The following is a 27965-nucleotide window of genomic DNA, read 5'->3' on the forward strand; positions in this document are numbered from 1 at the left end:
AGCCCAGTCAGGCTCCGCCCTCAGCTGCCTGGTCCCCTAAGACTGAGAGTGATCCTTTTCAACACTAGGGCTTCAAAGGAGACGGCGTAACTTGTGTGCCTGTCTGTCAGCCCCACAATGTCGGTTCTGCTCGTGAACAGTTCTCCAGAATGCTTTGGATTTGTATTCCCTAAAGCTACTGGGAATTTTTTTCCCCTAAGCCACCAGCATTCCACCCATGGAATTTCATTCATCTTCACTCCAGTCCCAGAATGGGGTAGTTCATCTTTCACAGATGGGCAAAGCAAGGGTTAGGAGGTAGCTTGAGGTTTCACCGCACAGGAAAGGGAGAGATGGGATACAAACTCACAACTTCTGAGCTTGGAATTCGGTTGCATGAGCCTTGTGGGTGCATGAGCAGAAAAGGCCTCAGCATGGGATGTAGTGACAGCCAGCAGGGCCACCACAGAGAGTGAAAAGCTCTGATCCAACAACAGAACAAAGATGAAGGAGAAGGGAAGACAGGAGAGTGAGAATCTGGTCCGACGACAGAGAGGTAGCAAGAAGAGGCCTTATAATTGGCAGCAGTTAGGGTCCAAAAATGTTCCCCGGGGAAGAGTGGTAGTCAGGGCAGGAGGAATCAGGAGCTCTATTTTTCCCAATGATGCAGCTATTTAGCAACAAATGGGAATGTACTTGTTTGTCTACACCTGGGGTGGGGGTGGAGATAAGCTCCATTTCCCAAACCATTCACCTCACCAGGATTTTTATGGAGTCTCCTGGACGGGTACCTGAAGTTATATTGGCCATAACCCACCCCTTTCAGTGCCTTTAAACTAGACCTAGGTTTCCCCTCTGAGTTGTGTAGATCCTACAGCACCAAGGGTGAAGGAGAATCCATGTGGTGTCTAGACTCATAGTCCACGTATCTCCTTAGCCCACGGAGAATCCAGGAGACTCCCTGGAACTTGAGCCATTCACTGTGTGTCTCTCCGAAATTCTGACTTCTCTTCTTCTGGCTCAGGGTCTCTGGCCTTTTTGGGGTGGGGTAGGGAGGTCGGTTGTAACCAAGGGGCAAATGTTAGCTGTCATGGTGACACTTGGTAATGCTGCGTTCCAGCTGGGCCATCTCTGGTCAGGAAGCCAGCTGGTGAGCTCGAAACAATGGCAAAGGGTGTAGGGAGCGGGGAAAGCTTATGAATTAAAAATAGATGCTAGTAATAGCCTGGAGACTGGAGAGAGCATGTGCAGCTCTCTATTTACGAGGAGAGAAGAATACTTTCTATTCAGGCATAGAGACTACAGGGATTAAACCATCACCACCCAGGCTTCTCACATTAACCAAGTGTCCTCTAGTGCCTGAGGGAAACCAGCTGCTGACAGCGAACCATGTTTCCCGAACAGTCCCTTTACCTCTCCTCCCTGCCCCCAACCCCCGGTTTTTATTCTAGGTGGGAATATGGGATCAGAGGACCTCCAAGATCATCTAGTCCAACCCCCTGCTTTTAGATGAGGGCTCTGAAACCCAGAAGATCCAAGTGACTTCCCCAAAGACACACATGTAGTTAAAGGAACAGGATTTGAACCCAGGTCCTCTGACTTCAAATCCAGTCTGTCCTCATTCCTCTTGATCCTCCCCCAAATTTGCACTTCACATTCCTGAAGGAAAAGCTCCAAGGGCTAGAAAAGCTTAAGGAAAGGGCAGCTAAGAGAAGCTATGATGAGGAAATGGAAGGAAGCCTTGCTCTGGGATCCGGTGACGCTGGCTTTCTTGCCGTTCCTTGCACAAGACCTTCTATCTCTTGACTCTGTTCCTTTTCTCTGGCTGTCCCCTGTGCCTGGAAGGCTCTCCAGTCTCATCCCTGCCTCCTGGCTTTCTTCAAGACTCCGTTTACATGCCACCTTCTTCTAGGAGCCTTCCCCAGTGCCCCTCACTGCTAGTTCCCTTCCTCTGAGATTACCTCTATTTCACACTGTAGATATCTCTTATGTTCATATTTGCTCGTATGTTGTCTCTTCCGTTAGAACTCGAGGTCCTTGAGGGCAGGGACAGCATTTTTGCCTTTCTTTGTATCTTTAGATTTTAGCATGGTGCCTGGCACATAGTAAATTCTTATTGGCTAAAAAGGCATCTCAGGTCACAGTCAGGTCTATGGAAAAGACAATCAAGTGAGGAGGGGAGAGAATCGGGTCCTAGTCCTGGCTGTGCCTTTGGATGGGTGATCTCAGCTAAGCTGTGAAGCTGCTGGCTCGGTGGCACAGTACACAGACCTCTGGCCCATTCTGAGAGCTCTGAAAGATTTGACTCTTTAGCTGGTAACTGTCTCTAGCTCTCAAGATGGCAAGCATCTTAGTGCCCTTCTGCCCTGAAAGGGTTAATGCCACTTCCACAAGGGTGAAACTGAGAGCCTCGTAAGAATAGTTTCAGTCAAATGTTAGCAATTGAAGGGACCTGGAAGAGCATTTTATTTAACACCTTCATTTTACAGATTCAAATTCTTTCTCTGATATTTACTAGCTGTGTGACCCTGAGGAGGTCACTTAATTCAATTATCCAATTCAACAGACATTTATTTATGCTTAACCTCTCTCAGCCTCAGTTTCCTCATCTGTAAAATAAGGATAAGCACCTACATCCCAGGATTGCTGTGAAGATCACATGAGCTAACTTATGTGAAGCACTTTGCAAACTTTGAAATGCTATTTCAATGCTGGCTCTCATTACTTAATCTCTTTGAGACTTATCAGTGAAATGGAGCTAATAATTCCTAACCTACCTACTTTTCATGGCTACTGTGAAAATCGATTCAAGGTCACAAATGTGAAAAATTAAAAGTGACCGACAGATGTAAAATAACAACTACTACTATCTTAGGTAGGACCCAGAAAATTCAAGAGTCCAGCTGTAAAGACAGGCTATATGATCTGGTCAACAAGTCACTGAATGCCACTGGGCCTTCACTTGAATCCTTCCTCTCTGTCTCGCTCTCTCAGGAACAATGTGCAGATAAGAATGAGACAACAGATGGAGAAGCCTGGCAGGTCAGCTTACCAAACTGACTAGTACGTCCAACCTGTCATAAGAACCCTACTCGACCCTTGGCCCATCCCATTCCTGTGTTTCCAGCATCAACAACCCCATTCTCTCCTTACCCTCTGCCTTCCATTGCCCTCTGCTTGTCTGGAAAACCTTCTAAACCCTGCTGCATTCATGAATGAGGATGTTCATCTTCTCTTTTATTACAAAATAGAAGTAGTAACAGAGTTCCTTAACTGTACTTAAAAAAAAAACCCATTAGGTACAACAGTCTTGGATGCAAGACCAACAGATACTCATTAAAACTCAAATGTTTTACCATTCACTACCCTGTCCCCTCTGAGCTCTGGACCACATAACAATTTCCATTGATTCATTTACCTCTCACCTTTTAGAGAAAGGATCTTTAACTTTCTCTGAGAGACTTACTTCTGATTTTCCCCCAAAGGAAGAACAGAGAATTGTGGTATCTAAGTGCCATCCACTGAGAGTTTTGGAGGATGGGGCTGGCCACCAGAAATGCTCTCTTCCCTACAAGCTAAAGATTAGTGGGCTTGGTGATCATACAGACTGGGCTTTAAGATCTATTGGCAGCTAGGGGTTTACCTTTTAGAGAGCCCTGATCTGAGGAATGAAGGGCCAGGATCACCCATGGAGTTTCTAGAACAGCTCAGGAGCCAATGATGGTAAATTCTACAATGTACAAAAATAGGATTGAACCAAAGTACCATGAAGGATGGGGATTATGTGGGCCTAGAAAATGGAACTGTATTTGTATTAAAACATTATGGATTCTATTCTCTAGTGCCAGTTTTAGCTGGCATTGACTTTTTCTTTTTTTTTTGGCATTAACTTTTTTCTGAGAGAGCTACTTTTGATTTTATCCCAAAGGAAGAGCAGAGAACCGTGGGATCCAAGGGCCATTTTGGAGGATGCAGCTGGCAGCCAGATATACTCTCTTCTCCACAAGCTAAAGAGTAGTGGGCTTAGTGGTTACCCACACTGGGCTTTGAGATCTATGGCAGATAGAGATCTATCTGTTAGAGAGCCCTGATCTGAGGAACTAAGGGCCAGGATAACCCATGGAGTTTCTAGTATAACTCAAGAGCCAATAGACAGTAGGTTCTAAAGCTTGCAAAAGAGGATTATACCGAAGTACCATAAGGGATGGAGACTATGAGGGCCTAGAAAATGGAACTGTATTGTGCTAAAATATTATGGATTCTATTCTCTGGTGCTGGTTTTAGCTAACTTGTCACATGGTCATTGAAATTATACAAAGGCATTCTAGTTTATATTGCTATGAAGGTATCAGTGGTTTAAACATGGATTATTCACCTGGGGCCTGCAAACATGAAATGCCAAAATTGCTCCCTTTTACTAGTCTCTTAATTTTGCAAGTAAGAGTTCCTTACAATTTCCAAAAGATTTCACTTTCATTGTCTTTTTTGGTCTTACCATCTCTGTGAGTGACATAAACATCTCCCTTTGATAGAAGGGAAAATGAAGATTCCAAAACACTTCACATCTATATCTTCCTTTTCACTCATGGTACCAACACCTTCCTTCATGTCCTCATCACCTCTGACCCACACTTTTGTAAAAACTGCCTGCATAACTGGTCTCCTTGCCTTCACCAGTCTCTTTCTCCTCTAAATAGGTGCCAAAATAATGTTCCTTAGGCACAGGTCTGACCATGTCACTCCTGCTCAAAACCCTTCAAAGGTTTCGTATTGCCTCTAAGATCAAATAACTCCTTGGCCTGGTATTTAAAACCTTCCACAACATAGCTCTCATCTACCCTTCTGTTCTTATTTCACATTATTCCCCTTCACATACTCTGCAATCCAGTCAAACGGAATTCCTAGCTGTTCCCTAACCTTGCCTTATTTTCTGTAGTCTTTGTGCATTCATGCAGACTACCCTTCATGTATAGAATCCCCTTCCTCCACATCTGAGTTCCTTTTCTCCTTCATGGTCCAGTTCAGGTGCCACTTGATCCACAAAGCCTTTCTTGATCAGTTGAAAGTGATCTCTCCCTCCTCAAATTTTCTTACATTATTCTGTCTGGATCTGTGCTTCGCCTTTAGTATTCTGAACTTTGTATCACACTTACTTGGGTTCAGGTCATATCCCCACTATTAGTTTGTAAACTAATCCTGAGACCAGGGAGTGTATCATCTTTCATCTCTATATCCCCAGTGCCTAACAGCAGCTTGTAAGCACTTAATGAATGCCTATTGAATTGAACTAAATCAATTCAATAGCTTGGCCAAGGTCACAGTTATTAATTGGTATAGTTGTGACTAGAATCCAGATATCCTGACTCTCAGTCCGGGGCTCCGTCAACTGCGCAACACTGCCAATCAGCACACTTCACAGCTATTTCCTCATTATCATCAGCTGGTCATTCAAGGAGAGCAAACCAACTTTGTCATCAGCCAAGGCAAAATGTAATTAGGAAGACAGATTTAATACAAAATCATGAACATATATAAATTATTTCTTTTCATTGTCTCCCATTTTGGATCATTCACTCCACTGATTCCTCCCATCAGTGCAGATGATACGTATCTCTGAATAGCATCATTGTTATAAACTGAAGCAGGTAGGATCCATAGCTCAGGACAGACTCTCTCTACTCCCTTTCCCTCGTAAAACCTCCCTGACTCCATTCTTCCCGCCTCATGCCCCCAGCCCAATCCCTATTTTACCTTATCAGAAAGGCCCTCAGACTCCTCAGCCAAGAAATAAGTGTTGCTGCTCTCTGTCAACAGCAGGGCAGTGTCGGTGGTGGAAGAAGACCGAGGTCGACACTGGTGTTGGTGCAAGATGGCTGTCAGGCTGCTGTCTTGGGGGGCCTTGCGCAGCAGGTGAGGGCTGCCCCGCTGGGGCTCCAGGGAGCTGCTTTTGGTTCTTCGGCTACTGCTACCACCACCGCCACCCCCTCCACTGCCCCCACTGCTGCTGTGTAGGCTGGCCCCCCTCTTGATGGAGGGGCGGGAGCGGATCTGCTGCAGCACACGGTTGAAGGCAGTGGGCCGAGCAGGCAGGTCGTGCAGGGACATGGCGTAGGAGACACGGTGCATCTCTGGGGAGCGCTCTTTCTCATCCGGGGAGTCATGGTCTGACATGCCGTGCTGCTGCTGCTGGGAGTCCTGAGATGTCTGCTGCTGCTGCTGCTGCTGCTCCCGTTCCCTGGACCGCCTTCGACTGTGGAACAGATGCTTCAGACCGTGGCCAAACATGGAGCCCTCAGAAAGCTGCTGGATTTTCTTAAGGAGAGAAGACAGGACAAAAGTGATCAGAATGCATCTTTCTGACTTGACTTAACAGGTCCTTCGAACCTGGTTCCTAGTGAGATCCCAGTCACTAACAACACTCTTCAAATTCAGAGGTCCCCATGGATAAGTTTCTATTTACTAACATCACTATTTGGAAAGATGACATGCACTACCTACCTCATGCCCCAGAGATTCACTCCCATGGCTACCACATGATGTTCTAAGAGAGTATGGTGGGAAATGACAGGTTCAGGGATACTGAACATCATGCTACTTTAACAATGTTTCCCATGGAATCCATGACTCATATTAGCAAGTTTTATTGATTCAGCCAGGTTCTTCCTAGCCTCACCAGCATGGAGCATCGAATGAAGAATCAGACAGCTTAGGTTCTAATCCTGTTTCCTCTACTTACCAGTTGTGTGAGCAAAGACATCTAACCTCTCTGAACTTCCATTTCCTCCAAAAACTGAGATAATAATTCTTGTCCTGCTTTCCTCATTGGAAGAGAATCAAATTAGATAATTAAAAACATAAAATGTATGTGAAAGCACTTTCAAAACTATGGGTAGTATGGCATAATAGAAAGAGAAGAGTACTGGATTTGAATCCTACTTATGCTATGTATTACCTGTGTTACTCTGGGCATGGTATTTCATTTTTCCAGGATTCAGCTGTCTCACTTGTGATAATAATATTAACAATAGCTAGCACTTATGTAGTGCTTTAAAATTTGCAAAATGCTTCACAAATATAATATTTGATCCTCACAACAACCCTTCAAGGTATTATCCCCTTCCTAGAGATGAGGAAACTGAGACAGACAGAAGGGAAATGACTTGCCCAGGGTCACACTGCTAGTAAGTGTCTGAGGCAGTATTTGAACCTGTAAAATGAAGGCATTGATCTGAATGATCTTCCTGGTCCCTTCAATATCTAACATCTGATTGAAACTATTGTTATGAAGCTTTAAATGTGACACTTCTGGAAGCAGCATTAACCCTTTTAGAGCAGAGGGGCACTAGGACCCTTTCTATCTTGAGAAATAGAGACAGTTGCCAGCTTAAAAGTCAAGTCCCTGGAGCTTTCAGAGTTACCTCACTTAAAACCAGAGACAGTTGGCAATTCCATCATTCTGTCAAAGAGATTATGGTTGCAGACTGAATAAAGAAGCAGCAGGTGTAATGGATACAATGTTGGCCTTGAAGTCAGTAAAATCTATGTTCAAATGTCTCTTTTGATGCTTACTTGCACTAACTATAGGCAAATCCCTTAAGATCTGAGGCTTGGTTCCCTCATCTGTAAAAAGGGGCATAATATTCCCTGCAGTGTCTATTCCATGGAGTTGTTAAGAGGCTCAAATGAGATCAAGTACTTTGAAAATTTTCAAGTATTACATTATTATAAAGTGTATTTTGTGTACTATATATTATGAAGTACTTTTCAAACTTCTAAGAACTTCAAGCACACTAGGCTGACTGGGGCTATGAAATAATAAATACAATCTAGCACATATCCAGAAAAAAAATGTTCTTTCTTTTAAAGTTGTACCCTTAGAAAACTATTTTGGTCATCTCTACTGTGCTTACAATACTCCAAACATTTTTGGAAAAGCCTTTAGGGTCTGTCTGCAGCACATTTTTCTGAATAAAGGATCACAGAATTAGAAGTGGAAAGGGACATTGAAAGTCACGTAGTCTAACTCCTTCATTTCACAAATAAGGAAAGGAGGGATCAGAGAGAGTAATTGACTTGTTTGAGGTCACACAGCAAATAGCAGAATTAGGGTTCAAAACCAGGTCTTCTGTTTCGAAATCCAGGACTATCTTTCCCCTTCCCTACTAATTCAGGTTGGCTTTATACCAAGGACACAAAGCTGTTTATACATTAGGAAAACAATTGGTAAAAATTGTTCACATGTACAATAAAAATGTGACTATATTAACAAATGAGTAAACAACTTCAACAAAATACAGTGCTCATTCATGCCAAAACTATAAAAGAAGTTGTCCTGCTACATGTGATCAAAGGCATATATTCAAAACCAAGAGCCCACATATTTGCAAAGAAGAACCCCTAGAAACCTTCCCAGTAAGTAAAGAGGTAAAGCAAGGATACTCCCATTCCTACCATTTAAAAAGATTTTAAAATTGTATTTATTAAAGGTATAGAAAACCCTTCTTTCTCTCACTAAACATTATTAATAATAGCAATTTAGTGAGAATAATATGATTGTCTATGCTTCATTATTTTTGTTCTTCTAGGAGGATTATTTACTTATTTATTTATGAATTTTAAATTTATTTTTATTTATGAAATAAACAACAAATTAAATGAGTATTTCCATTACACAGTAGAACAGAAGAAGAAAATCATACATGAAACTGTGAATCTTTAGTGTGAAGATCCTGCTTTTCAAGTACATAATAAATTCAGCATGTAACTCAGAGCTACTCTGCTTCTCTGTGATTATTTCTAATTTTTCTGTCCTCATCTGTGCATTTAAAAGGGAATTCTATTCCTCTCCCTTAACCTTCCCTCCCCAAATATATCTTCAGTGGCGGTAAATATTCATTCTTTGAGAATGGTTTTGGTTTTGGGAAACAACCAAAAGTCATTCATAGCCAATTCTAGTGAGTAAGATGTGCAACCAAGCTGGAAAACAGAGATTTTTTTAGGTTGGCAGGAAAGAAAGGAGGAAAATATGATATAGAATTGATTTTCTTATGTAGCTCAAGATGATTCTAAGGAAACTGATCTTCCAAGGAGCTCCAAATATGTTTGGGGCATTGGTGCCAACCTTGCTGTGACATAGCAGCTAGGGCTGGACTTGGAGTTAGCAAGACCTGGGTTCAAATCTCAGTTTGGACACTTTTTAACTGTATGACCCTGTACAAGTAATTTACTTTCTCTGATCCTCTGTTTCCTCATCTGTAAAATAATAAGACATATATGAAGTGTTCTACAAACTTTAAAGATACTTGTTGTGTTATTCAGTCGTTTTCAGTCACATCCAACTCTTTGTGACCCCATTTGGGGTTTTCTTGGCAGAGACACTGGAGTGGTTTGCCATTTCCCTCTCCAGTTCATTTTACAGATGAGGAAACTGAGGCAAATAGGGTTAAGTGACTTGCTCAAGGTCACATAGCTGGTAAGTATCTGAGGCAAGATTTGAACTCAAGAAGATGAGTCTTCCTGACTCCAGGCCCAGCATTCTATCCACTGCAGCACCTAGTTGCCCCTTTAAAGACACAGAGATAGATAAATAGATCTATACACACACATATATACATACATATATGTATGTATGTATAAATGTACATACATATATGTGTATATCAGAAAATTATATACAAGAGTATACAAAGCAAAAAGCATAAATGAAATAAATCAATCTTGAAGTCAGGAATGTAGCAAGACCCAACAGCTCAGTGACGCTTCATCTCATAAGTACATGTATATGTGTGTATGTAGATATATACATATGCATGTCTATCTTTAAAGTATATGTATATTTATGTGTCTATGTGTGCACACACACAGATACATATACACATACATGTATACATACACACTATTAAGCATACAATCTCCCAAGAGAACTACTCTGAAGGGTGACACACTAGAGTCTTATATTCAAAGATATCCTTTATCTAGCCCCAAATGACCTTTCTTCTTTAGATATTCTACAAATAGGATTACATACCATTCCCCAAATACACTCTGCATTTTCCTGCCTTTGCTTAAGTGATTTTCTCTGCCTGGATGATACCTCCCTTTAGTTCCCTGGATCTCCATCCCAACCTACTGAAATTCCATCTAGCCTGTATAGTTGGATTCAGAATCCCCCTTCTCTCTGAAGACTTCCCTAACCAGTCTGCTATCTCTTCCTGACCTAATCTCTCCCTCTTCTACGCTCACAAAGCATTTTTTTAGGAGTGTGGCACAATAGAAAGAATGCTGGGTTTGGAGTTAAAAGACTCCTGTTCCAATCCCAGCCATGCCATTACCACCTATGTGACCACTGGCAAACCACTTAGCCTTTCGGGGTCTCAGGTTCCTATTCTCTAAAGGAAGGAGTTAAACTAACTCACCTCTAATGCCTCTTCCAACTCAAAATCTATTCTCCTACAGCCTCGTATTGCCCTTTTCACATTCTACCTTAGAACAGAAGTTTTAGTATACTTACCTGATCTTGTCCACTAAACTGAAAATTCTTGGAGAACAATGGCTGTACCTTAATCATCTTCAAAATGCCCACACTAGCTACCACATCGTAGATCCTCAGTAAATGTTTGCTGAATGAATGTGGATGTATAAATTCTGCCTTTTTAAAAAAATCAGCCTTAAAGCTGATCCCAGATTTCATGCAATGATCAATCCTGGTCCCAGAAAACTGATCGATCACACTTCCCTCCTCGCAGCAGAAGGTGAGGAATTAAAAGTACAAAATATTGCATACAGTGTCAAACACAGTCATTATATGAGTCAGTTTTGCTGGATGGTTTTTGTTCCAAAAGAATGTTCTGGGGCCAGGGCAGGGCAGTCTATCAGAAAACGACATTTGAAGGAAGACTGGACAAAAAGCATCAATGAAACAAATCAGTCTTGAAGTCAGGAATGCAGCGAGAGAACAGCTCAGAGACCCTTCTCCTCACAGCTGCATGGCCCAGCCAGTAAAGGCACATGAAGGAATCTGAGAAAGACCCCTTCCTTCAAAGGAATGGAACGCAGACTCAGGGCTTAATCAGCCAACCAACAAGGAAGTATTTATTAAGCACAAAACTGGGGGTCAGGCACTGTACTAAGTGCTGGGGATATACAAACAAGAGTCAAACCGTCCCTGCAACAGGAAACATCATATACATAGATGGGGAGATACAAAATAGAATCAAGATAATTTTGCAGGAAAGACACTTGGAGCTGGGTAGGGGGTCGTGAGGGGGAGGGTGTAATACAGAAAAACTTTGTGCAAAGGGAGCTAAGCCAGGAAAGAAGCTGGAGATTCTAAGAGGCATTAGTGAAGAAGGAAAGCATTTTAGGCAAAGGATAGCCAGTGCAAAAGTAGAGATGAGATGGTTGTTTGGTTGAACTATAGCATGCATGAAGAGGCTAGAAAAGGAAGATAGGGCCAAGTATTAAGAGTTTAAGTGCTAAACAGAATTTATATTTGATAATATAATAATATAACATGATTTATTTATATTATATTTATATATCATATAATATCTATCATATCATATCATATGGAAGCCACTGGAGTTCAGTGAGCTGGGGAATGACACTATCAGATCTACACTTTTTTTTTTAAGCACTTTGGCAGCTGTGTGGAAGACGGATTGGAGTGGAGAAAGACTTTAGGCAGACAGACCTGTTGGGAGGCTACTCTAGTAGTCCAGGGGAGAGGTGAAGGCCTGAATTAGGGTGGAGGTCATTGCAGTTGTTGTTTGTCCTTCATTCTTGAAAAAGACCATGACATCAGGAAGGTGATGCCATGACTTGCAATTGACTTTGATTTGAGTGAGGGAGGGCTGCACAAGGTTACCAGCCTTGCTTTCTCCTCCAGAGTCATCTGGGTCCAGTAGTAAGATGTAGATTAGGACAACTGGAGATGGACCCCAGTGGAGGTCATATAAGTAGAGAGAAGAGTATGGATGCAAGAGATGTTGTGGAGGCAGAACCAAGAACTAGTGTATGGTTTCCACATGGTTTGGGGTGATTAGGGGAAAGAGGAACTGGGAAAGAATTTAGTACTAAGTAGGGGAAGAACGTTCTCTTATCCCCGCTGAATGATCATAGTCAGGGAGCGACAGCAGGTCTTGATCCAAGCATGCTGCTAGCTATAAGGAACAACTGGCAGTCCCATAAAGGGGCCTCACATACTCCTAACTGATCCCATTTCATTCTCACAATTCCTTTCTTTACTTCTTAGCATTCATTCTCTGAATTATTGCGCTTTGGTATATTTGGTAGACTGAATTTTAGTCTTAGAGTCAGAAAGGCCTAATTCAAATCCCAACTCAGAAACATGCTCTCCGTGTGACCGTAAGCATGTTATTTAACTTCTGAGACTCAGTTTACTTCTTTGTAAAATGGAAATAATAATAGTTTCATAGGGTTATTGTAAGAAATCAAGTAAGATCACGCATGTTTTGTACTTTGAAATCTTCAAAAACTTTAGAAAGGTGAGCTTCTGCTCACCTTTTACTACTCTTTTGGTTTGGTTACACCTTTCATTGACAAGGATCAGAACTATAGCCACATTTTCTCATTTGTACAAATTTTGTCCCCCAACAGAGGATTCACCCATTGTGTTTGAGGCCTTCCTCTTGTTTTTGATATTTCAAGAATACTAATGTAGCACTCAGGTTGCCAGCTGCTATCCCTCATTATCCACATAGAAATCTCTCCCCCTAAGTCCTTTTCTGGCCTTGTGTGTCCTCCATAATGTCTTTATGTAACTTGTTAACTATAATCCATCCATTCTAGTAAGATGTTGCCTGCTTGCACCTGTCGTGCATCTTTTTTATTCTGAACTTAACTCTCTATGAGCATTTCCATATTAATAGTTCAACACAAAATAAGGACTGCATGCAAAACCATTTCATATCATTTGGTTTTTTTTTAAAGGGCATATAACAAATTCCATACATAACTTTTAAAACTTATCTGTGCTTCCTTATGGACTACCGTCTGCTCTCTTCTGTGAATTGTAAAAAATGTTTCAACGGCTCTCTTTTTTTTTTTCATAACTGTTATTAACCACTTCTCTACTCCCAATCACCTCCCCAGTTAAAAACAGGAAGAAAAAAAACAAACCTCTTTTAACAGATAAGAATAATTAAGCAAAACAAATCCACAGATTGGCCATGTCCAAAAAAATGTATATCTCTTTCTGTATCTTGAGCTCATCATCTTTCTAACAGGAGGACAGTAATTTACTTCATCATAGGTCCTCTGGTTGGTCATTGCTTTGATCAGAATTCTTAAGTCTTTCAGAGTTGTTTTTTGTCAGAGCTGTTTTTCTTTACAATGTTATTTCTAAAAGTATTGTTCTCCTGGTTCTGCTCACTTCATTCTGCATCAATTCATACTTTCCAGGATTCTCTGAAATAATCTCTCATCATTTCTTATAGTGTCCCAATATTCCATTACAATTCACATACTACAATTTGTTCGGCTATTCCCCAACTGATGGGAGCCCTCCCTCCCACTTTCTAGCTCATTTCTTGTAGGTATTTATGTAGTGTTTGTAGAAAATCCATTTTTTCCTTTGAGCCTCCGCTTGCAGTTACTATGGTATTACTCTGTCTTTATAAATTGGATTCTGGCCATATTTGGATCTATAATCACTCTTTATAGTGGTTGGTGTATCTTCAGTTTCTTTATCTCTCCGCCTTTAGTTTATGAATTGGGACTTTGTAATAGATGCAGGCTCTTTCCCATGGTGTGGTTTTGGGTGGGTGGGGTAGTTTCAATGCTTGGTCTTGTCCTGAATCTGTTAGCTTCCCTCACATCCTGAAGGGCCCCTTGGATCTTTGAAGTTCAGAGCTCTGGATCTATAAGGCCCTCTATGACATCTTAGGTCTGTGTTAAGGACCTCAGAAACCCTCAGAACCTCAGACACCCTGGGGTATCCCGTTCTGAGTGATAATGTGCTTCCCTGATTGATAAAAGGTACCTCATTATGGGTTTCCCATCACCCTGGAGTTTTTTCCACTCTCGTTGCAATGGAACACAAAGTCTTGAAGGGTCCATGTGCGGCCCACCTCTGCTAGCACTGAGAGATTGATTTGCCTGAGCTGGTGGCCTCCTTTCCTACAGCCAATGGGCCAGTGGCATCTGGCTATCTTCTTCTGTAGTCCTGGGGTGTAAGAAGTCAGTCACTATAGTTTCTCATTGGACTTTTTGATCGTATTTGGCCTGGTGTGATTTTCAGGTTTTTGTTGGAGCGAGGAGGAGCTAATTGGCCTGCCTCTGTTCAGGAAGCCATTTCGGGGCAGAAGTCCCCAAACATCATCTTCCCTTCGCCCTTCTGAGGTGTCTGTCATTTTATTTTTTCAGAAATCATGTGTCACGGTTTGCAGCCATGGAGTATCAAGGGAGGAGAATGGGTATTTAAAGAGATGGGGGTTTTGTACCACTGAGAAGTTTGAGATCACTGAGTACTTACTGTGTGGGATTACTGAAAGCATTCTGAGATCACCAAGGAATTGCTGGAAGTAGAGAGGTCTCCTCGGACAGTGTACTAGCTGGTGATAGTATTGTTGCTGTTTTGGACCAGACCTGTGATTTCCTTGTTATAGGGAACACCAGGTGAGAAACTTCCTCTACCAATGCAAATCAGAAATTTCTAGCCTTGGACAATTTGCCCAGGGTCACGTACCCAATATGTATCAGAGGTGGGGACTGAAAGTCAGATCTCCCTCACACAAGACCAGCTCTCTACCTATTACATCAGGCCACCCTGCCTCTCACACCTGTCCATGTACTATGTGGTCTAATAATTTGCATGTTGCTTTTTCAATGTCTAAATATTTTCCTGTATGTAAGACCTCACTTCCCTCAGACTAGACTGGGAACTCTGAAGGTCTGTTTCCTTTTTCTCTTGCAGCCCTCTCCTTGGCCTCTAATGCACAGTAAAATAATGATGCTGCTACCAACACCATACCTATATAAGCACAGCACTTTCACCTACATTATCTCATTTGATCCTGAACTCAAAAGCATTTATTAAGATCTTCACGTTAAAACTTCAAAGGAGGGGCAGCTAGGTGGCACAGTCGATAGAACAACAGCCCTGGACTCAGGAGGACCTGAGTTCAAATCTGGCCTCAGACACATAACACTTACTAGCTGTGTGACACTGGGCAAGTCACTTAACTCCATTGCCTAACCAAAAAAAAAAAAAAAAAACAAAAACAAAAACAAAACTTCAAAGGACATAGGATAGGCATTATTATTCCCATTTTACCAATAGGAAAACTGAGGGCCCAAGAGGATAAACAATTTACTCAATGTCTCAGAGTGACTAAGTGTCCTGAGTGGTAGAATGTGACTCAGACCAGATCTTTTGACTCTTGACATAGTGTTCTTTCCATTGGCCACAAACCCTCAGTAAGTATTTATCAATGGATCCTTTTTTTTTTTTAACTCTTCTCATTTTCTATAACTCTACACAGGGGAATGGAGTATTTATAAAGGTTGTAAGACAAGCAGGCAATCTGCAGCAAGGGAGAGCCCTATATTTCATCTTTGAGGCCAACCTAATATCTGGGATAGGGCTCTGGTTTGGAGTAGGCAAGACATAATGGAGTCCCCATTATTTCCTCTCATCCCTGTCTTAGACAAACTCCCATGATACTGAACTGCTCTGGAATGTGAGTCTGTCTTGGTTTGCTCTAGACCAAGGAGTTTCAAACCAAATTGTAGCACTAAACCCACTCAAAATGAGCCTGAAGAAACCTTTAGATTCCAGGGGAGAGGGCACTGATCCCAACTCTGCTGCTTACCGTTTATGTGATCATGGGGAGATGGGCACATGAATACACTTTTAATGAAGTTGTGAATTGATCCAAATGTTCTAGAAAACAATTTGGAATTATACCAAAAAAAAAATTCAAATATACTTGTCCTCTGACCCAGAGAAACCAATACTAGGCACATATCCCAAGGAGGTCAATAACAGAAGGAACGGTCTCACATATATAAAAATATTTATGACTTTTTTAGCAGCAAAGAACTGGAAACAAAGTGAGAGCCCATTGACTGGGGAATGATTGAGCAAATTATGGTATGTGTGAATGTAATGGAATATTATGGTGCAGGAAAAATTATGAATATGAAGAATTCAGAGCCACTTGGGAAAACTTATATGAACTGATGCAAAGCAAGGTGAGCAGAACCTGAAGAATAGCTTACATGATGAACACCACAGATAGTCTAAAGGAAAACACCAATAAAAAGACTTCAGAGGGGCAGCTAGGTGGCACAGTGGATAGAGCACCAGCCCTGAAGTCAAGAGGACCTGAGTTCAAATCCAGCTAGGTCTCAGCCGCAAGTCAGGAGTGCAGGGCTGTGGCTGTTTCCTGAGCTTCCAGAGCACAGACTGAGGGGGAATCGAGTGGCTGATCAGAGGGGGATTGCAAGGATCTTTTTGCCAGCACTGAGGCAGGAATCTCTTGCTTTGCCTGCACTTGGATCTGGGTCACAGTTCTGAGGGGCGGTCCTGGGGCGAGGAGCAGCGCTGGTGTGGTGGAGCTTGTTGTAGCTGTGGAGAGGAAACACCTCGCCCCTTATCATACCATCTTGGAAGAACTGACACTTTTCAGGTCCCTAGAAGTATCTCTGAAAACAGCTGTACAAACCCCCAAAGCTTGGGACAGTACATTCTCCACATTGGAAGCAGACTTTTACCTTAACAAAGAGTTTAAAACTCAAGTAATTGGCCGGGATCATGAGTAAGCAGCGCAAAAAGAGTCAGACTATATTATCTTACTTTAATGACAAAGAAGATCAAAACATACAACCAGAAGAAGACAACAAAGCCAAAGCTCCTACATCCAAAGCCTCCAAGAAGAATATGAATCAGTCCCAAGCCTTGGAAGAGCTCAAAAGGGATTTTGAAAAGCAAGTAAGAGAAGTAGAGGAAAAACTGGGAAGAGAAATGAGAATGATGCAAGAAAATCAGGAAAAGCAAGGTAACAGCTTGCTAAAGAAGACCCAAAAAAGATACTGAAGAAAATAACACCTTAAAAAATAGCCTAACCCAAATGGCTAAAGAGGTCCAAAAAGCCAATGAAGAGAAGAATGCCCTAAACAGCAAAATTGGCCAAATGGAAAAGGAAGTTCAAAAGATTACTGAAGAAAATACTTCCCTAAAAATTAGAATAGAGCAATTGGAAGCTAGTGACTTTATGAGAAACCAAGACACTGTAAAACAAATCCAAAAGAATGAAAAATTAGAAAACAATGTGAAATATCTCACTGGAAAAACAACTGACCTGGAAAATCGATCCAGGAGAGAGAATTTAAAAATTATTAGACTATCTGAAAGCCATGATCAAAAAAGAGCCTAGACATCATCTTTCAAGAAGTGATCAAGGAAAACTGCCCTGATGTTTTAGAACTGGAGGGCAAAATAGAAATGGAAAGAATCCACCAATCTCCTCCTGAAAGAGAGTCCCAAAGGAAAACTCCTAGGAATATTGTAGCCAAGTTCCAGAGTTCCCAGGTTGAGGAGAAAATATTACAAGCAGCCAGAAAGAAACAATTCAAGTATTGTGGAAACACAATAAGGATAACACAAGATTTAGCAGCTTCTACATTAAGGGACCGCAGGGCATGGAATATAATATTCTTGAGGGCAAAGGAGATAGGATTACAACCAAAATCACTTACCCAGCAAAACTGAGTATAATTCTTCAGGGGAAAAAATGGTCATTCAGTGAAACAGGACTTTCAAGCATTCTTGATGAAAAGACCAGAGCTGAATAGAAAATTTGACTTTCCAATACAAGACTCAAGTGGAACATGAAGAGATAAACAGGAAAGAGAAATCATAAGAGATTTATTAAGGTTGAACTGTTTACATTCCTGAATGCAAAGATGATATTTGTAACACATGAGACCTTTGTCAGTATTAGGGTAGTTGGAGGGAAAAAATTATATGTATGTATATATATAAATAGATAGACAGATAGATAGATGGATATATAGGTAGGTAGACAGCACAGGGTGAGTTGAAGATGAAGGGGTCATATCTGGAGAATAAAATTTAGGGGTGAGAGAGGATTATACTAGGAGAAGGAGAAAGGGAAAGATAGAATGGGGGTAAATTATCCCACAAAAAAACAGAAAAGAAAAGGCTCTTAAGGTGGAGGGGAAACGGGGGAAGGTGAGAGGGAATGAGAGAATCTTATTCTCATGGGATTTGACTTAAGGAGGGAATAACATACACACTCAATTGGGTATGGAAATCCGTCTTACCCTACAGGAAAATAGGAGGGGAAGGGGACAAGAGAGTAGGGGGATGATAGAGAGGAGGGCAGACTGGGAAAGGGGGTAATCAGAAGCAAATACTTCTGAGGAGGGACAGGGTCAAAAGAAAGAATAGAATAAATGGGGGGGGGCGGGATAGGATTAAGGGAAATAAAGTTAGTTTTTCACCGAGTGTCTACTATGGAAGTGTTTTGCATGACTGCACATGTATAGCCTATATTGAGTTGCTTGCCTTTTCAATGAGGTTAGGTGGGGAGGGAGGAAGGAAGAAAATTTGGAACCCAAAGTTTTAAAAACACATGTTTAAAAAAAGTGTTTTCACATGCAACTTGGAAATAAGAAATACAGGAAATGGGGTACAGAAATCTATCCTGTCCTACAAGAAAATAGAAGGGGAAGGGGGGGAGACATAGCAGGGAAAGCAGACTAGTGGAAGGGGTATTCAAAATGCATGCCTTCTTGGGGTGGGGGAAGGGGTGAGATGGGGTGAAAATTTGGAACTCAAAATCTTGTGGAAGTAAATGTTGAAAACTAAAAATTAAAAAAAAGAATAAAAAAATAAATAAAAATTTAAAAAGAGAGGGAAAAAAAAAAAGAAAATCACAGGCACATATCACAACCCAGCTACAAGTTTTGAAAGTAAGGAAAACCATGGTGACTGGCTCTGGGGAACTCATCAACCAACGCATAGAAAGTACCACCTGCTCTAACTAGCACACTCCAGAAAATAAATGTCACTTGCTTTTCCATTAAGACTTTTTAAAAAAACTTTTTTTTCCAGGTGAAAAAAAAAAACCCAAAACTTTTTAGTGGCCAAGTTACAACATGTTAGGAAAGTGGGGCAGAAGGTCTCTGAGAAGTACCGGCTCAGGAAAGTCATATAGACCTTATACACCCTGAGAACCAAAGAGTAAAAGTTCTTACTTCTCCTTCAAGTAAAACTGGACAGAAAGTTGAACTTCCTGCCAAAGAGGTTGTTGCACACAGGAATAAGTATAGGAAATAGATTGGATATTTCCTTCCCCTAGAAATTAAACCAACTTCACACCAGATTTCTATCTGTCTGCAGCTGTCACTCCCCCAGGGTAAGAAAAGGTTAGGTAGGCCAAATGCTTTTGGGAATTCCCTGTAGGAGGACTCTGTGGTCTCTGAGTTGTTAAACTTTAACTGTTTTTCTTATTGAATCAACAAGCATTTATTAAGTGCCTATTGTATACTCAGCACAGTGCTCAATGCTGGAGACAAAAAGACAAAAGCAAAACCATCCCTGTCCATGAAAAGCTTATATTTTACTGGGGAGACAATATGTTGTGTCATAGCATCATAGATTTAGAATTCAAAGGGACCTAAAAGACTATTGATCCATGCTCTTCACTTTACATGAGAAAACATATGAGAAATGAGTGGCAAAGTGACTTCCTGCCTGAAGTGACCTAGATAGGAAATGCCAGAATCAAGGTTAGAACTCAGGTCCTCTGATAACAAATCCTGATGCCTTTTCTACTGAGGTAGCTGATAGCATGGATAAAGCACTAGGCCTGGAGTCAGGAAGACCTGAGTTCAAATCTGGCCTCAGACACCTACCAGCTGTGTGACCCTGGGCAAGTCATTTATCCTATTTGTAAAATGGCTACTGTAATAATAGCACTTTGCCCCCAGGGTTGTTGTGAGAATCAAGTGAGATAATATTAGTAAAATGCATTTAATGCAGAGCCTGGTGCATAAGCACCTACTACGCGCCAGGCACTGCAGTAAGTGCTTAATAAATGCTTATTCTCTCCCTCCTCACTGCACTATGCTGACTCTACTTAGGTATAGACATGATGCACATAAGATAGATACAAAGTTATCTAAGAGGTGGAAGCCACTAGCAACAGATCCACCAGGGTCTGTTTTCAATTTTGCCCAACACCAAAACTAAAAAATTTCAGCCTTTTGCTCCACTGGGCTCAGAAATGCTCAGACACACCAGCTCATTCCTAAAGGTTCCCATGGTCTTCTTCACATTTCTAAGAGAAACTAGAATTTTTTAAAAAATACCTTACCTAATATGCATTTACCCTCTCCGTTGTTACTGACTCTTTTCCCCCCAAGTTGGCTTAATAAAACATTCCTGTGGGGGCAAGATAGGGTGACTAGGTCATCTTGAGTCACATAAAGCCAAAGTCCCCACATTATACAGTGAATCTTCATTTGGAGGAACTAGTATTGAAATTTTCCTCTATTTATAGGGTCTCTATGGAAACAGAGCTAATCACCGTAAAACCCACTCTCAGGGTACAAAGTGAATTGAGAAAGCCTGGGCTTGACTTGAAGAAGCTTCCCACAAAGGAAGTGTAAAGGGAGCCATTAGCCCAGCTTTAGAACTCATGACAAGGACAACAGAGAGGAGGGAAAAGGCATCGGAGTTTGGGGTCTGCTCATGGTTGCTGCTGGAAACATCATCACACAAGGTTTCCGGAATCTTTTATTTTCCCCCTGGCTTCCAATTGGATATTAATAAATAAATCTCAGCTCAAGGAAGGGCATGGGATTTCTCCCTGGTGTTGTAAAGGAAAGAACCCTGGACTGACCAGGAGTCAGGAGATGTGGGTTCAAAGTTCAACTGGAACACCAGTGGCTCCTTCTCAGTTTCCCAATCTGTAAAATGAAAAGGCTGGACTAGATGAGGGCTTCTTAGCCGTTTTATGTTTGTTATGGGTCCCTCTTTGGTAGTTTGGCAAGGCCTATGGATCTTTTTCAGGATCATACTTTTAAATGTATAAAATACAGAGGATTAAAAAGAAAGCCAATTATATTGAAATACAGTTATCAAAATATGATTAAAAAAAAACAACAAAAAACAAGTTAATGGACCTCAAGTTGATAGTCTCAAAAGTGCTGTCTGGTTCTGATAGTCCTTCCAATTGCCATCAGTATAGACCAGGGCCAGAGTAAGACCCAGACTTGAAGGTCCCACTCAAATCTCACCTTCTGTGAAGCCTTCCTTCTCTGTTCATTCAGTCAGTTGTGTCTGACCTTTCGTGATTTGGGGTTTTCTTGGCAAAGATACTGGAGTGGTTTGTCATTTCCTTCTTCAGTTTACTTTACAGATGAGGAAACTGAGGTAAACAGGGCTAAGTGACTTGTCTAGGGTCACACAATATCTGAGGCAAGTTTTGAACTCAGACCTTCTTGACTCCAGGCCCTGCACTCTATCCACTGCGCCCCCTTCCTTGACTACCTCAACCTAAATTCCTCTGTGCTCCTACTATACTAAGAGTACCATGCCCCTTCTCTGGAATTTGGTCATGTGCTACCTTGTTAATATCATCAGTCCTTTGTCTTTACCTGTTATTTCAATCCAGTATAATTGATTTAACTTCCCTTTGCAGTTCTAAATAGCTCTCAGCTGGGAAAGCCCCTTTTGTATCCTAGCCTAAATCCATCATGGAATAAATGAGCTCCTTCTCCCTTTACCCCAACTCAGCCTTTCTCATCTGGAGACTGAGAACAGCCACTTGGGTTCCTTGGTAACAACACTTTTCTAGCCGCAAATCACTGAGATGGAGTTGGTTTGGAAGGAGAGCTAAGTCTTGTTTACTGATTTTGTAAACTGGCTAAGGGAGGTCATGTTCTTTAAACCCAGCTCTGCTTTCCAGAGTACAGGACACAACATCCTCTTTGGCTTTTTCAAACCAAACAACCAAAGAAAGACTTGATCCAGGCAAGTTACAAATACTTTTATTTTTCCTAAACAAAAAACCCGAACAGCAACAACAGAAACCACCTGTCATCATTCACCAATCCTGCTTCAGAAATCTCAGCCTTGTGAAGGCCTGGACCATTGAGATGCTGCAAGAAGAACTAGTCCAACAGGGTCAATGGCGGCATTCCAAAAATTCCTCATCTTAAACTTCAGGGATTTCACAAGGAGAAATGCCATTCTTAAGTGGAGAGAGGAAAATAGAGATGTTTCTGAGTTGGCTTCTTAGACCACGGAAAAACTGCTGTGCCAATTCTTCTTTTAAATTCCAGTCCAAAATTGGGACCAAACTGGCTATTTCAATTTTTCACTAAGAAAGATATTCCCATCAATGGGGCTGACAGTTAAAATGCAATTAGGAACAAACTAAGAGATGGTAATTCTGTAAATACTGAGCACACAGGAAGGCAACATGCCATCAAACCAATTAATTCAGAACCCAAATGCACACAACATTAGCATAGAACACTTCATTTTAAATAGGCTTTCCCAGCATTAACTCCTTCAGCCTGATTCTTGCTCCTGCTGCTGGTACCAATAGATCACACTTTATACGGCAACTTACAAAATGCTTTCCTCATAACTCCATGAGTGGGCAACTCAAGTCAACCCCCCTTTTTTACTGAGGCTCAGAAAGATAAGATGATTTGCTCTTGGTCAAATAGCTATTAAATGGTAGAACTGGTATCCAAACTCAGATCTTTTGACTTCAGGTACGTACTGCATGACATACTATGCTACCTGTGGTCTTCCTGTGAGCCAGTAAGCATACCTCAACAATTAAGAATGGTCCCTAAAATCGAACAGTCCAGGGCAGTTAGGTGGTTCAGTGGATAGAGCATTGGTCCTACAGTCAGGAGGACCTGAGTTCAAATCCAGTCTCAGACACTTGACACTAGCTGTGTAACCCTTTGCAAGTCACTTAACCCCAATTGCCTCACCAAAAAAAAACAAACAAACAAAAAACTAACAATCCATTGAATTTGCTTGACTAGCCTATCTAGAAGGTGTAGATGGAATGAAATACATAACCTTGGCAGTCTTTACCATAAGAATTGGCAATAAGGGGAGTTGGATGCCCCACACAAGTAATCTTTAGGACACAGCAAGCAGGTATGCTTGGCCAGAACAGTGTTTCTGTCTTTCCTTTAGCAGTCTTGCAAATATCTAGTTTCCTGTAATAGAGTTAGATAGATAGATAAATTAATTAAGAGCATGCCAATTATGTGCCCGACACTGCGCTAAGCACTTTATACGTTACTTCATTTGATTCTCACAAGAACCTTAGTTGGAAGATGCTATTATTTCCACTTAACAGAGGAGGAGACCAAGGCAGAACAAGACTTGTCCAGGGTCACATAACTAGTATCTGAGCCCAGATCTGAACTCAAGTCTTTCTGACTTCAAGTCCAGGCTCTATCCACCTAGCTACCAGCAGCACTAATGTTGTCTTGTAACTAGCCCTTGGCAACTAGATATTTGCATGGCTGCTGAAAGAATGGCACAACTACCATTTTGTCCAAGCATGCCTATTTGCTGTACCCTAAAATTTACTTGTTTGGGATAACCAATACCCCTTGTTTCGAAGGACAATTCCTGTCATCCTCCCCTTTCAGTTTCCCTCCTCCATCCCCTCCCTCTCTCTCTCTTGTGTTTTTGTCTTTCTTTTCTTTTCTTTTTTTTTTTTTTTTGAGACTGGGTTTCCCTATTTTGCCCAGGCTGGAAATGCAGCAGCAACTCACAGGCCCTATCCCAACACTGATAAGTCTCATCTCTGTCAGACCTCGGCTGTTCTGCCCCATCCTCAGGCAGCCTGATGGCCCTTTGCTCCTGGGAACTCAATGTCTTGTTGCAGGACTTAGGACAGACACTTTATTGGCTTTAGCCCTACTGAAACCCAGAACTCCTGAACTCAAGCAATCTACTAGCCTCAGTCTCTGCTTCCCCAGCATCAGGCACTACTGGCATGTGCTTTTATGCCCAGCTGTATCCCTTCACTCATTCACTCAAAATCTAAAACCAATCTTCCCTCTATCAGAAAAGTTTCTGTAGTTAACCCCACTTATGTTTCATCCTTGATGCCCTGAGATCCCCATAAGCTACACCAAGTTATTTATACTTATATAATCTAATTTATTTTTCATGAACATATATTCTTTCTCCTATTGCACTGAGAATGCCTGGGGGGGGGGTGTCAGTCTCAAGCCACCACCTCTTCCTTCTCCTTATGTTCCCATAGCCCTGAGTCTACTGATCTTCACACACAAATATTGTGGACTACTTTGAATTATCCATTTCCTTATTGATCTGCCTCATTCTGGAAGCAGCCTAGCATTGACCCCCGCAGCAACCCAACCTTGTCATCAGTTTATGTCAATGATGAGGAGAATCGTCCATGCCTGAAAATACTAATATCAAAGGCTTTTCCAGGACTACATGAAGACACTAATAATGATCATAATAACAATAGTTACTCACATCTATGTGTCACTTTACAATCACAGAATGCTTTTCTACACGTAATCTCATCAGATTCAGAACTCATATTGGTGCCACAAAGCCCCGGACATACACACACACACACACACACACACACACAGATACACACACACATATGCTGCCTTGCTTGGTGTTATCCATGTGTACCTGTTGGAATGAATGATGAACAGAGACAGCATTGGTGCACAGGAAAGAAGGAAGCATCCAGAAACCTGGTTTATTGTCCTAGCTCTCTCCAAGAATTAGTGGTATGACACTGGAAAAGTCACTTTACCACTGTGCCTCAGTTTCCTCATTTATAGACAGAAGGAGCTAGTCTAGATAATATCTTTCATTTCTGAAATCTGATGACCATTAACTCCCATACCTCAGATTTCCATAGACCTTTTCTTGTGACCCCAAGATCATTCTTTGTTTCCCACTGCATCCATCTGAATTGTATAGCAGTATCTTTCCCATTTTATAGATGGAACTACTGAGACACAGAGAGATTAAAGGGCATGCTCAATGACAAAATAAATTAGGGACAAAGCTAGAAGTATAATCTAGGCCCAAAGTTCTCTAATGATGTTTTCACTAGACAATAGAGTTAATATAGTCCATGCAATGAGTGCCAAAACATTTATGGTCACGAACAGGACTTGTGATCAAACACTGGTAAAGAGCCTAGAGGCTCTATTAGGAATTCTCTGAGATGTGCCGCTTGTTACCATGTTTTCTGTCCTCTGCTCTGAGCCAAAGAAAGACTTTAATGAAGACAATGTTAATATGGATGGAAGAAAAAAGATGACATACTGAAATACAGCTGAGTGGGTAGGCTGAGACTGGGGTTTAAATTCATCCATAAAATGTTTTGCATGTCTGCACCTGTATAATCTATACCAAATTGTTTGCCTTCTCAAGGGGGGGAAGGGGAGGGAGAAAAGGAGAGAATTTGGAACTCAAATTTTTAAAACACAAATGTTAAAAATTTTTTTACAAGTAATTGGAAAAAATATAAAAATTTTCACTTCAAAAAAAATTCATCCATAATCAGGAATGTGATTCAAAAAGGTTTCTTCTCTTCCTTTATGGAAGAACCTCACAAATACGAGGTGTTCCAAAAGCTTTAGTGAAACTTTTAAACAATTAAAGATTATAATCGCACCAAGATTTTTGGGACATTGTCTATTTCTGCCAGAGGGATGGGTATCAATGTTTTATCAGGAATGGCCTCTGCATAGTACAGCCCAAAATCCAGTTGGGTCTCTCTCCTTCGGGAAAATGCTAAATTCCTCTAGTTACAATGAAAGTGGAGAGGACTTAGAGGTGGCATTTACCTTGTGGGGCCCTAGCCTAGCACCTCTAAAATGTCTCAGGAAAGAACAACCTCTCTTGTACCCAGTGTGGAATTAGTCACTATGCCACAAATCTCAGAAACGTCTATCACAACTGTATTTTTAAACAGGCCTATGTGCCCTGTTTCTGCTTCTCATCACTTCAGCAGCTAATGGTGGGGGGTGGGGGGGAGAGGGGGAAGGAGAGAGAGAGAGAAAGAGAAGAAAGAGTGCCGAACTTTGATCTCGCTGGGACAAAGCTTTCTTTACTGCTGGAATATGCCTGTGTCCTTCGGGCTCTGCCAAATCTCTCTGTGAAGTCCTAGATCACTGATGTCAAATAGAAATGGGGACCACCAAACTCCCTGCAGGCTACATACTGACTTAGAAAACCAGAAATTAACGTTATCTATGTTATATTGTATTTTTGTTTGTTTTGTGAAACATTTCCCAATTACATTTTAATCTGGTTCCTGCTGTACTCAGGGGCGTTGTTGGCTAGATGCCACAGCCTTAGTGTAGTTTTAAGCTTAAAACTGCACTAAAACTTTTGGGACACCCTGCACATGAAATAGCTGCAAAAAACACTGAAATATTCGCAGACAGGTCCACATCAATGAGGATGACCCTCCAAAGGTAGTTTCCCAGTTACATCATCATACTGAGGCAGACAAGTGGTACAGTGGATAGAGACAGGGCCTAGAGTCAGGAAGACCTGTGTTCAAATCTGGCCTCAGACACTTAATAGTTGTGTAACTCTAAGCAAGTCGTTTAACCTGTTTGCCTCAGTTCCTTCAACTGTAAAGTGGGAATAATAATAGTACCTATCTTTCAGGGTTGTTATGAGGACAAACTGAGCTAATATTTGTAAGGTATGTGCTATATAAATGTTTATTTCCTCCCCCCTCATATCATTACCTTTTAAAATTGTTGCTTGACTTCTTCCCCCCACCCACAATCACAGACTGGAGTCTTTCCCATTAGAATTGAACTATAACAGAATGAGGAATTAAGGAATGGGGAAACACAGAAACAAAAGAAAATAGTAAGAGCTAACATTTATAGAGTGTTTTAAGGCTTACCAAAACACTCTGCATATAGTACATTTGAGTCTTACAACAACCCTGTGAGGGATATGGGACAGGTACTACTATCCCCCTCTGACAGAGGAAAAAATTGAGACTCAGAGAAATCAAGTGATTTACCCAAGGTCACACACATCAAGGAGTCCAAAGTTGAATTTAAGCCCAGAGCACCCCTCCACTCCATCACCCTACCTCCAGCTGAAGAAACCTTCTGCTGGGTCACCAAGGTCTACAGAGCTCAGAGTCAGGAGAAGACTCAAGTGGAATGTCATCCAAATCCTTTTGACAAAAGCCAAAACACACCCCAACGAGGGTGCCTTGGACATGATCTTTCAGTATCTTTTGCAAGGTGTTCGAAAATCTGTCACAACTCAGAAAAAAATGGAGTAGAGACAGGTGCTCATCAGAAAAGTTTGGAATGAGACAGACAGAAAGCCCAAACTGTCAGTCTGGCTTCACAAAAGGCAGGTGAGAAGGTAAAAAAAAAAAAATGAAACCAACTTCCTTTCATTCTCATCATTGGGTCTGAAATGAGTCAAGCCCAACAGAATTCCCAGATTAATCATGAATTCTTCTCCCCACACCCCACCTCGCAGCTTGCCCTACTACTCCAGCTCTATCTCTAGCAAACAAACTTGGGCAGTGTTTCCAGGGCTTTAAATCTAGTCTATCAGTATTCCTTGCCCCTTTACCTAAGGACAAAAGGACCACAGAAGTTGTAACTTGCCCAAGATCACATAGCAAATCAAAAACAGAGTCCAGGTAAGAAATCAGCAGCCCCAATTCCAAGTCCAGTCATTGCACAGAGCTGTAAACATGTTGTGATGACAGGGTCAGAGATAAACAGGAAAAGGCATCATCCACTTGCCTCTCTTGATCCCACTAGGCAAGTGGTGCTTGGGTCTTATCTTGCCTGTTCACGGCTCAAATCCAAGCTGCTGGGACCAACCTCAGTAGTAGTTTTCCCGAGTGGCTCCTACCCCTATCCCCCATCCTCTATTCCACACCCAAAACAAATTC

The 27965-nt window shown here is 41.5% G+C and overlaps 1 protein-coding gene across 2 annotated transcripts in view; it reads right to left on the minus strand.

The window, feature by feature from the left end:
• TMCC2 (transmembrane and coiled-coil domain family 2) overlaps nucleotides 1–27965 on the minus strand; it is a 65734-nt gene that overhangs the window by 34830 nt on the left and 2939 nt on the right. For both annotated transcript variants that reach the window (XM_027870657.1, XM_027870658.1), the window contains one exon: nucleotides 5731–6291. In XM_027870657.1, coding sequence (XP_027726458.1) covers nucleotides 5731–6291 — 561 coding nt within the window. The remainder of the gene's footprint in view (nucleotides 1–5730; nucleotides 6292–27965) is intronic.

Source organism: Vombatus ursinus, unplaced genomic scaffold (assembly GCF_900497805.2).
Source record: "Vombatus ursinus unplaced genomic scaffold, bare-nosed wombat genome assembly UNPS02014798.1, whole genome shotgun sequence".
NCBI classification, from domain to species: Eukaryota; Metazoa; Chordata; class Mammalia; order Diprotodontia; family Vombatidae; genus Vombatus; species Vombatus ursinus.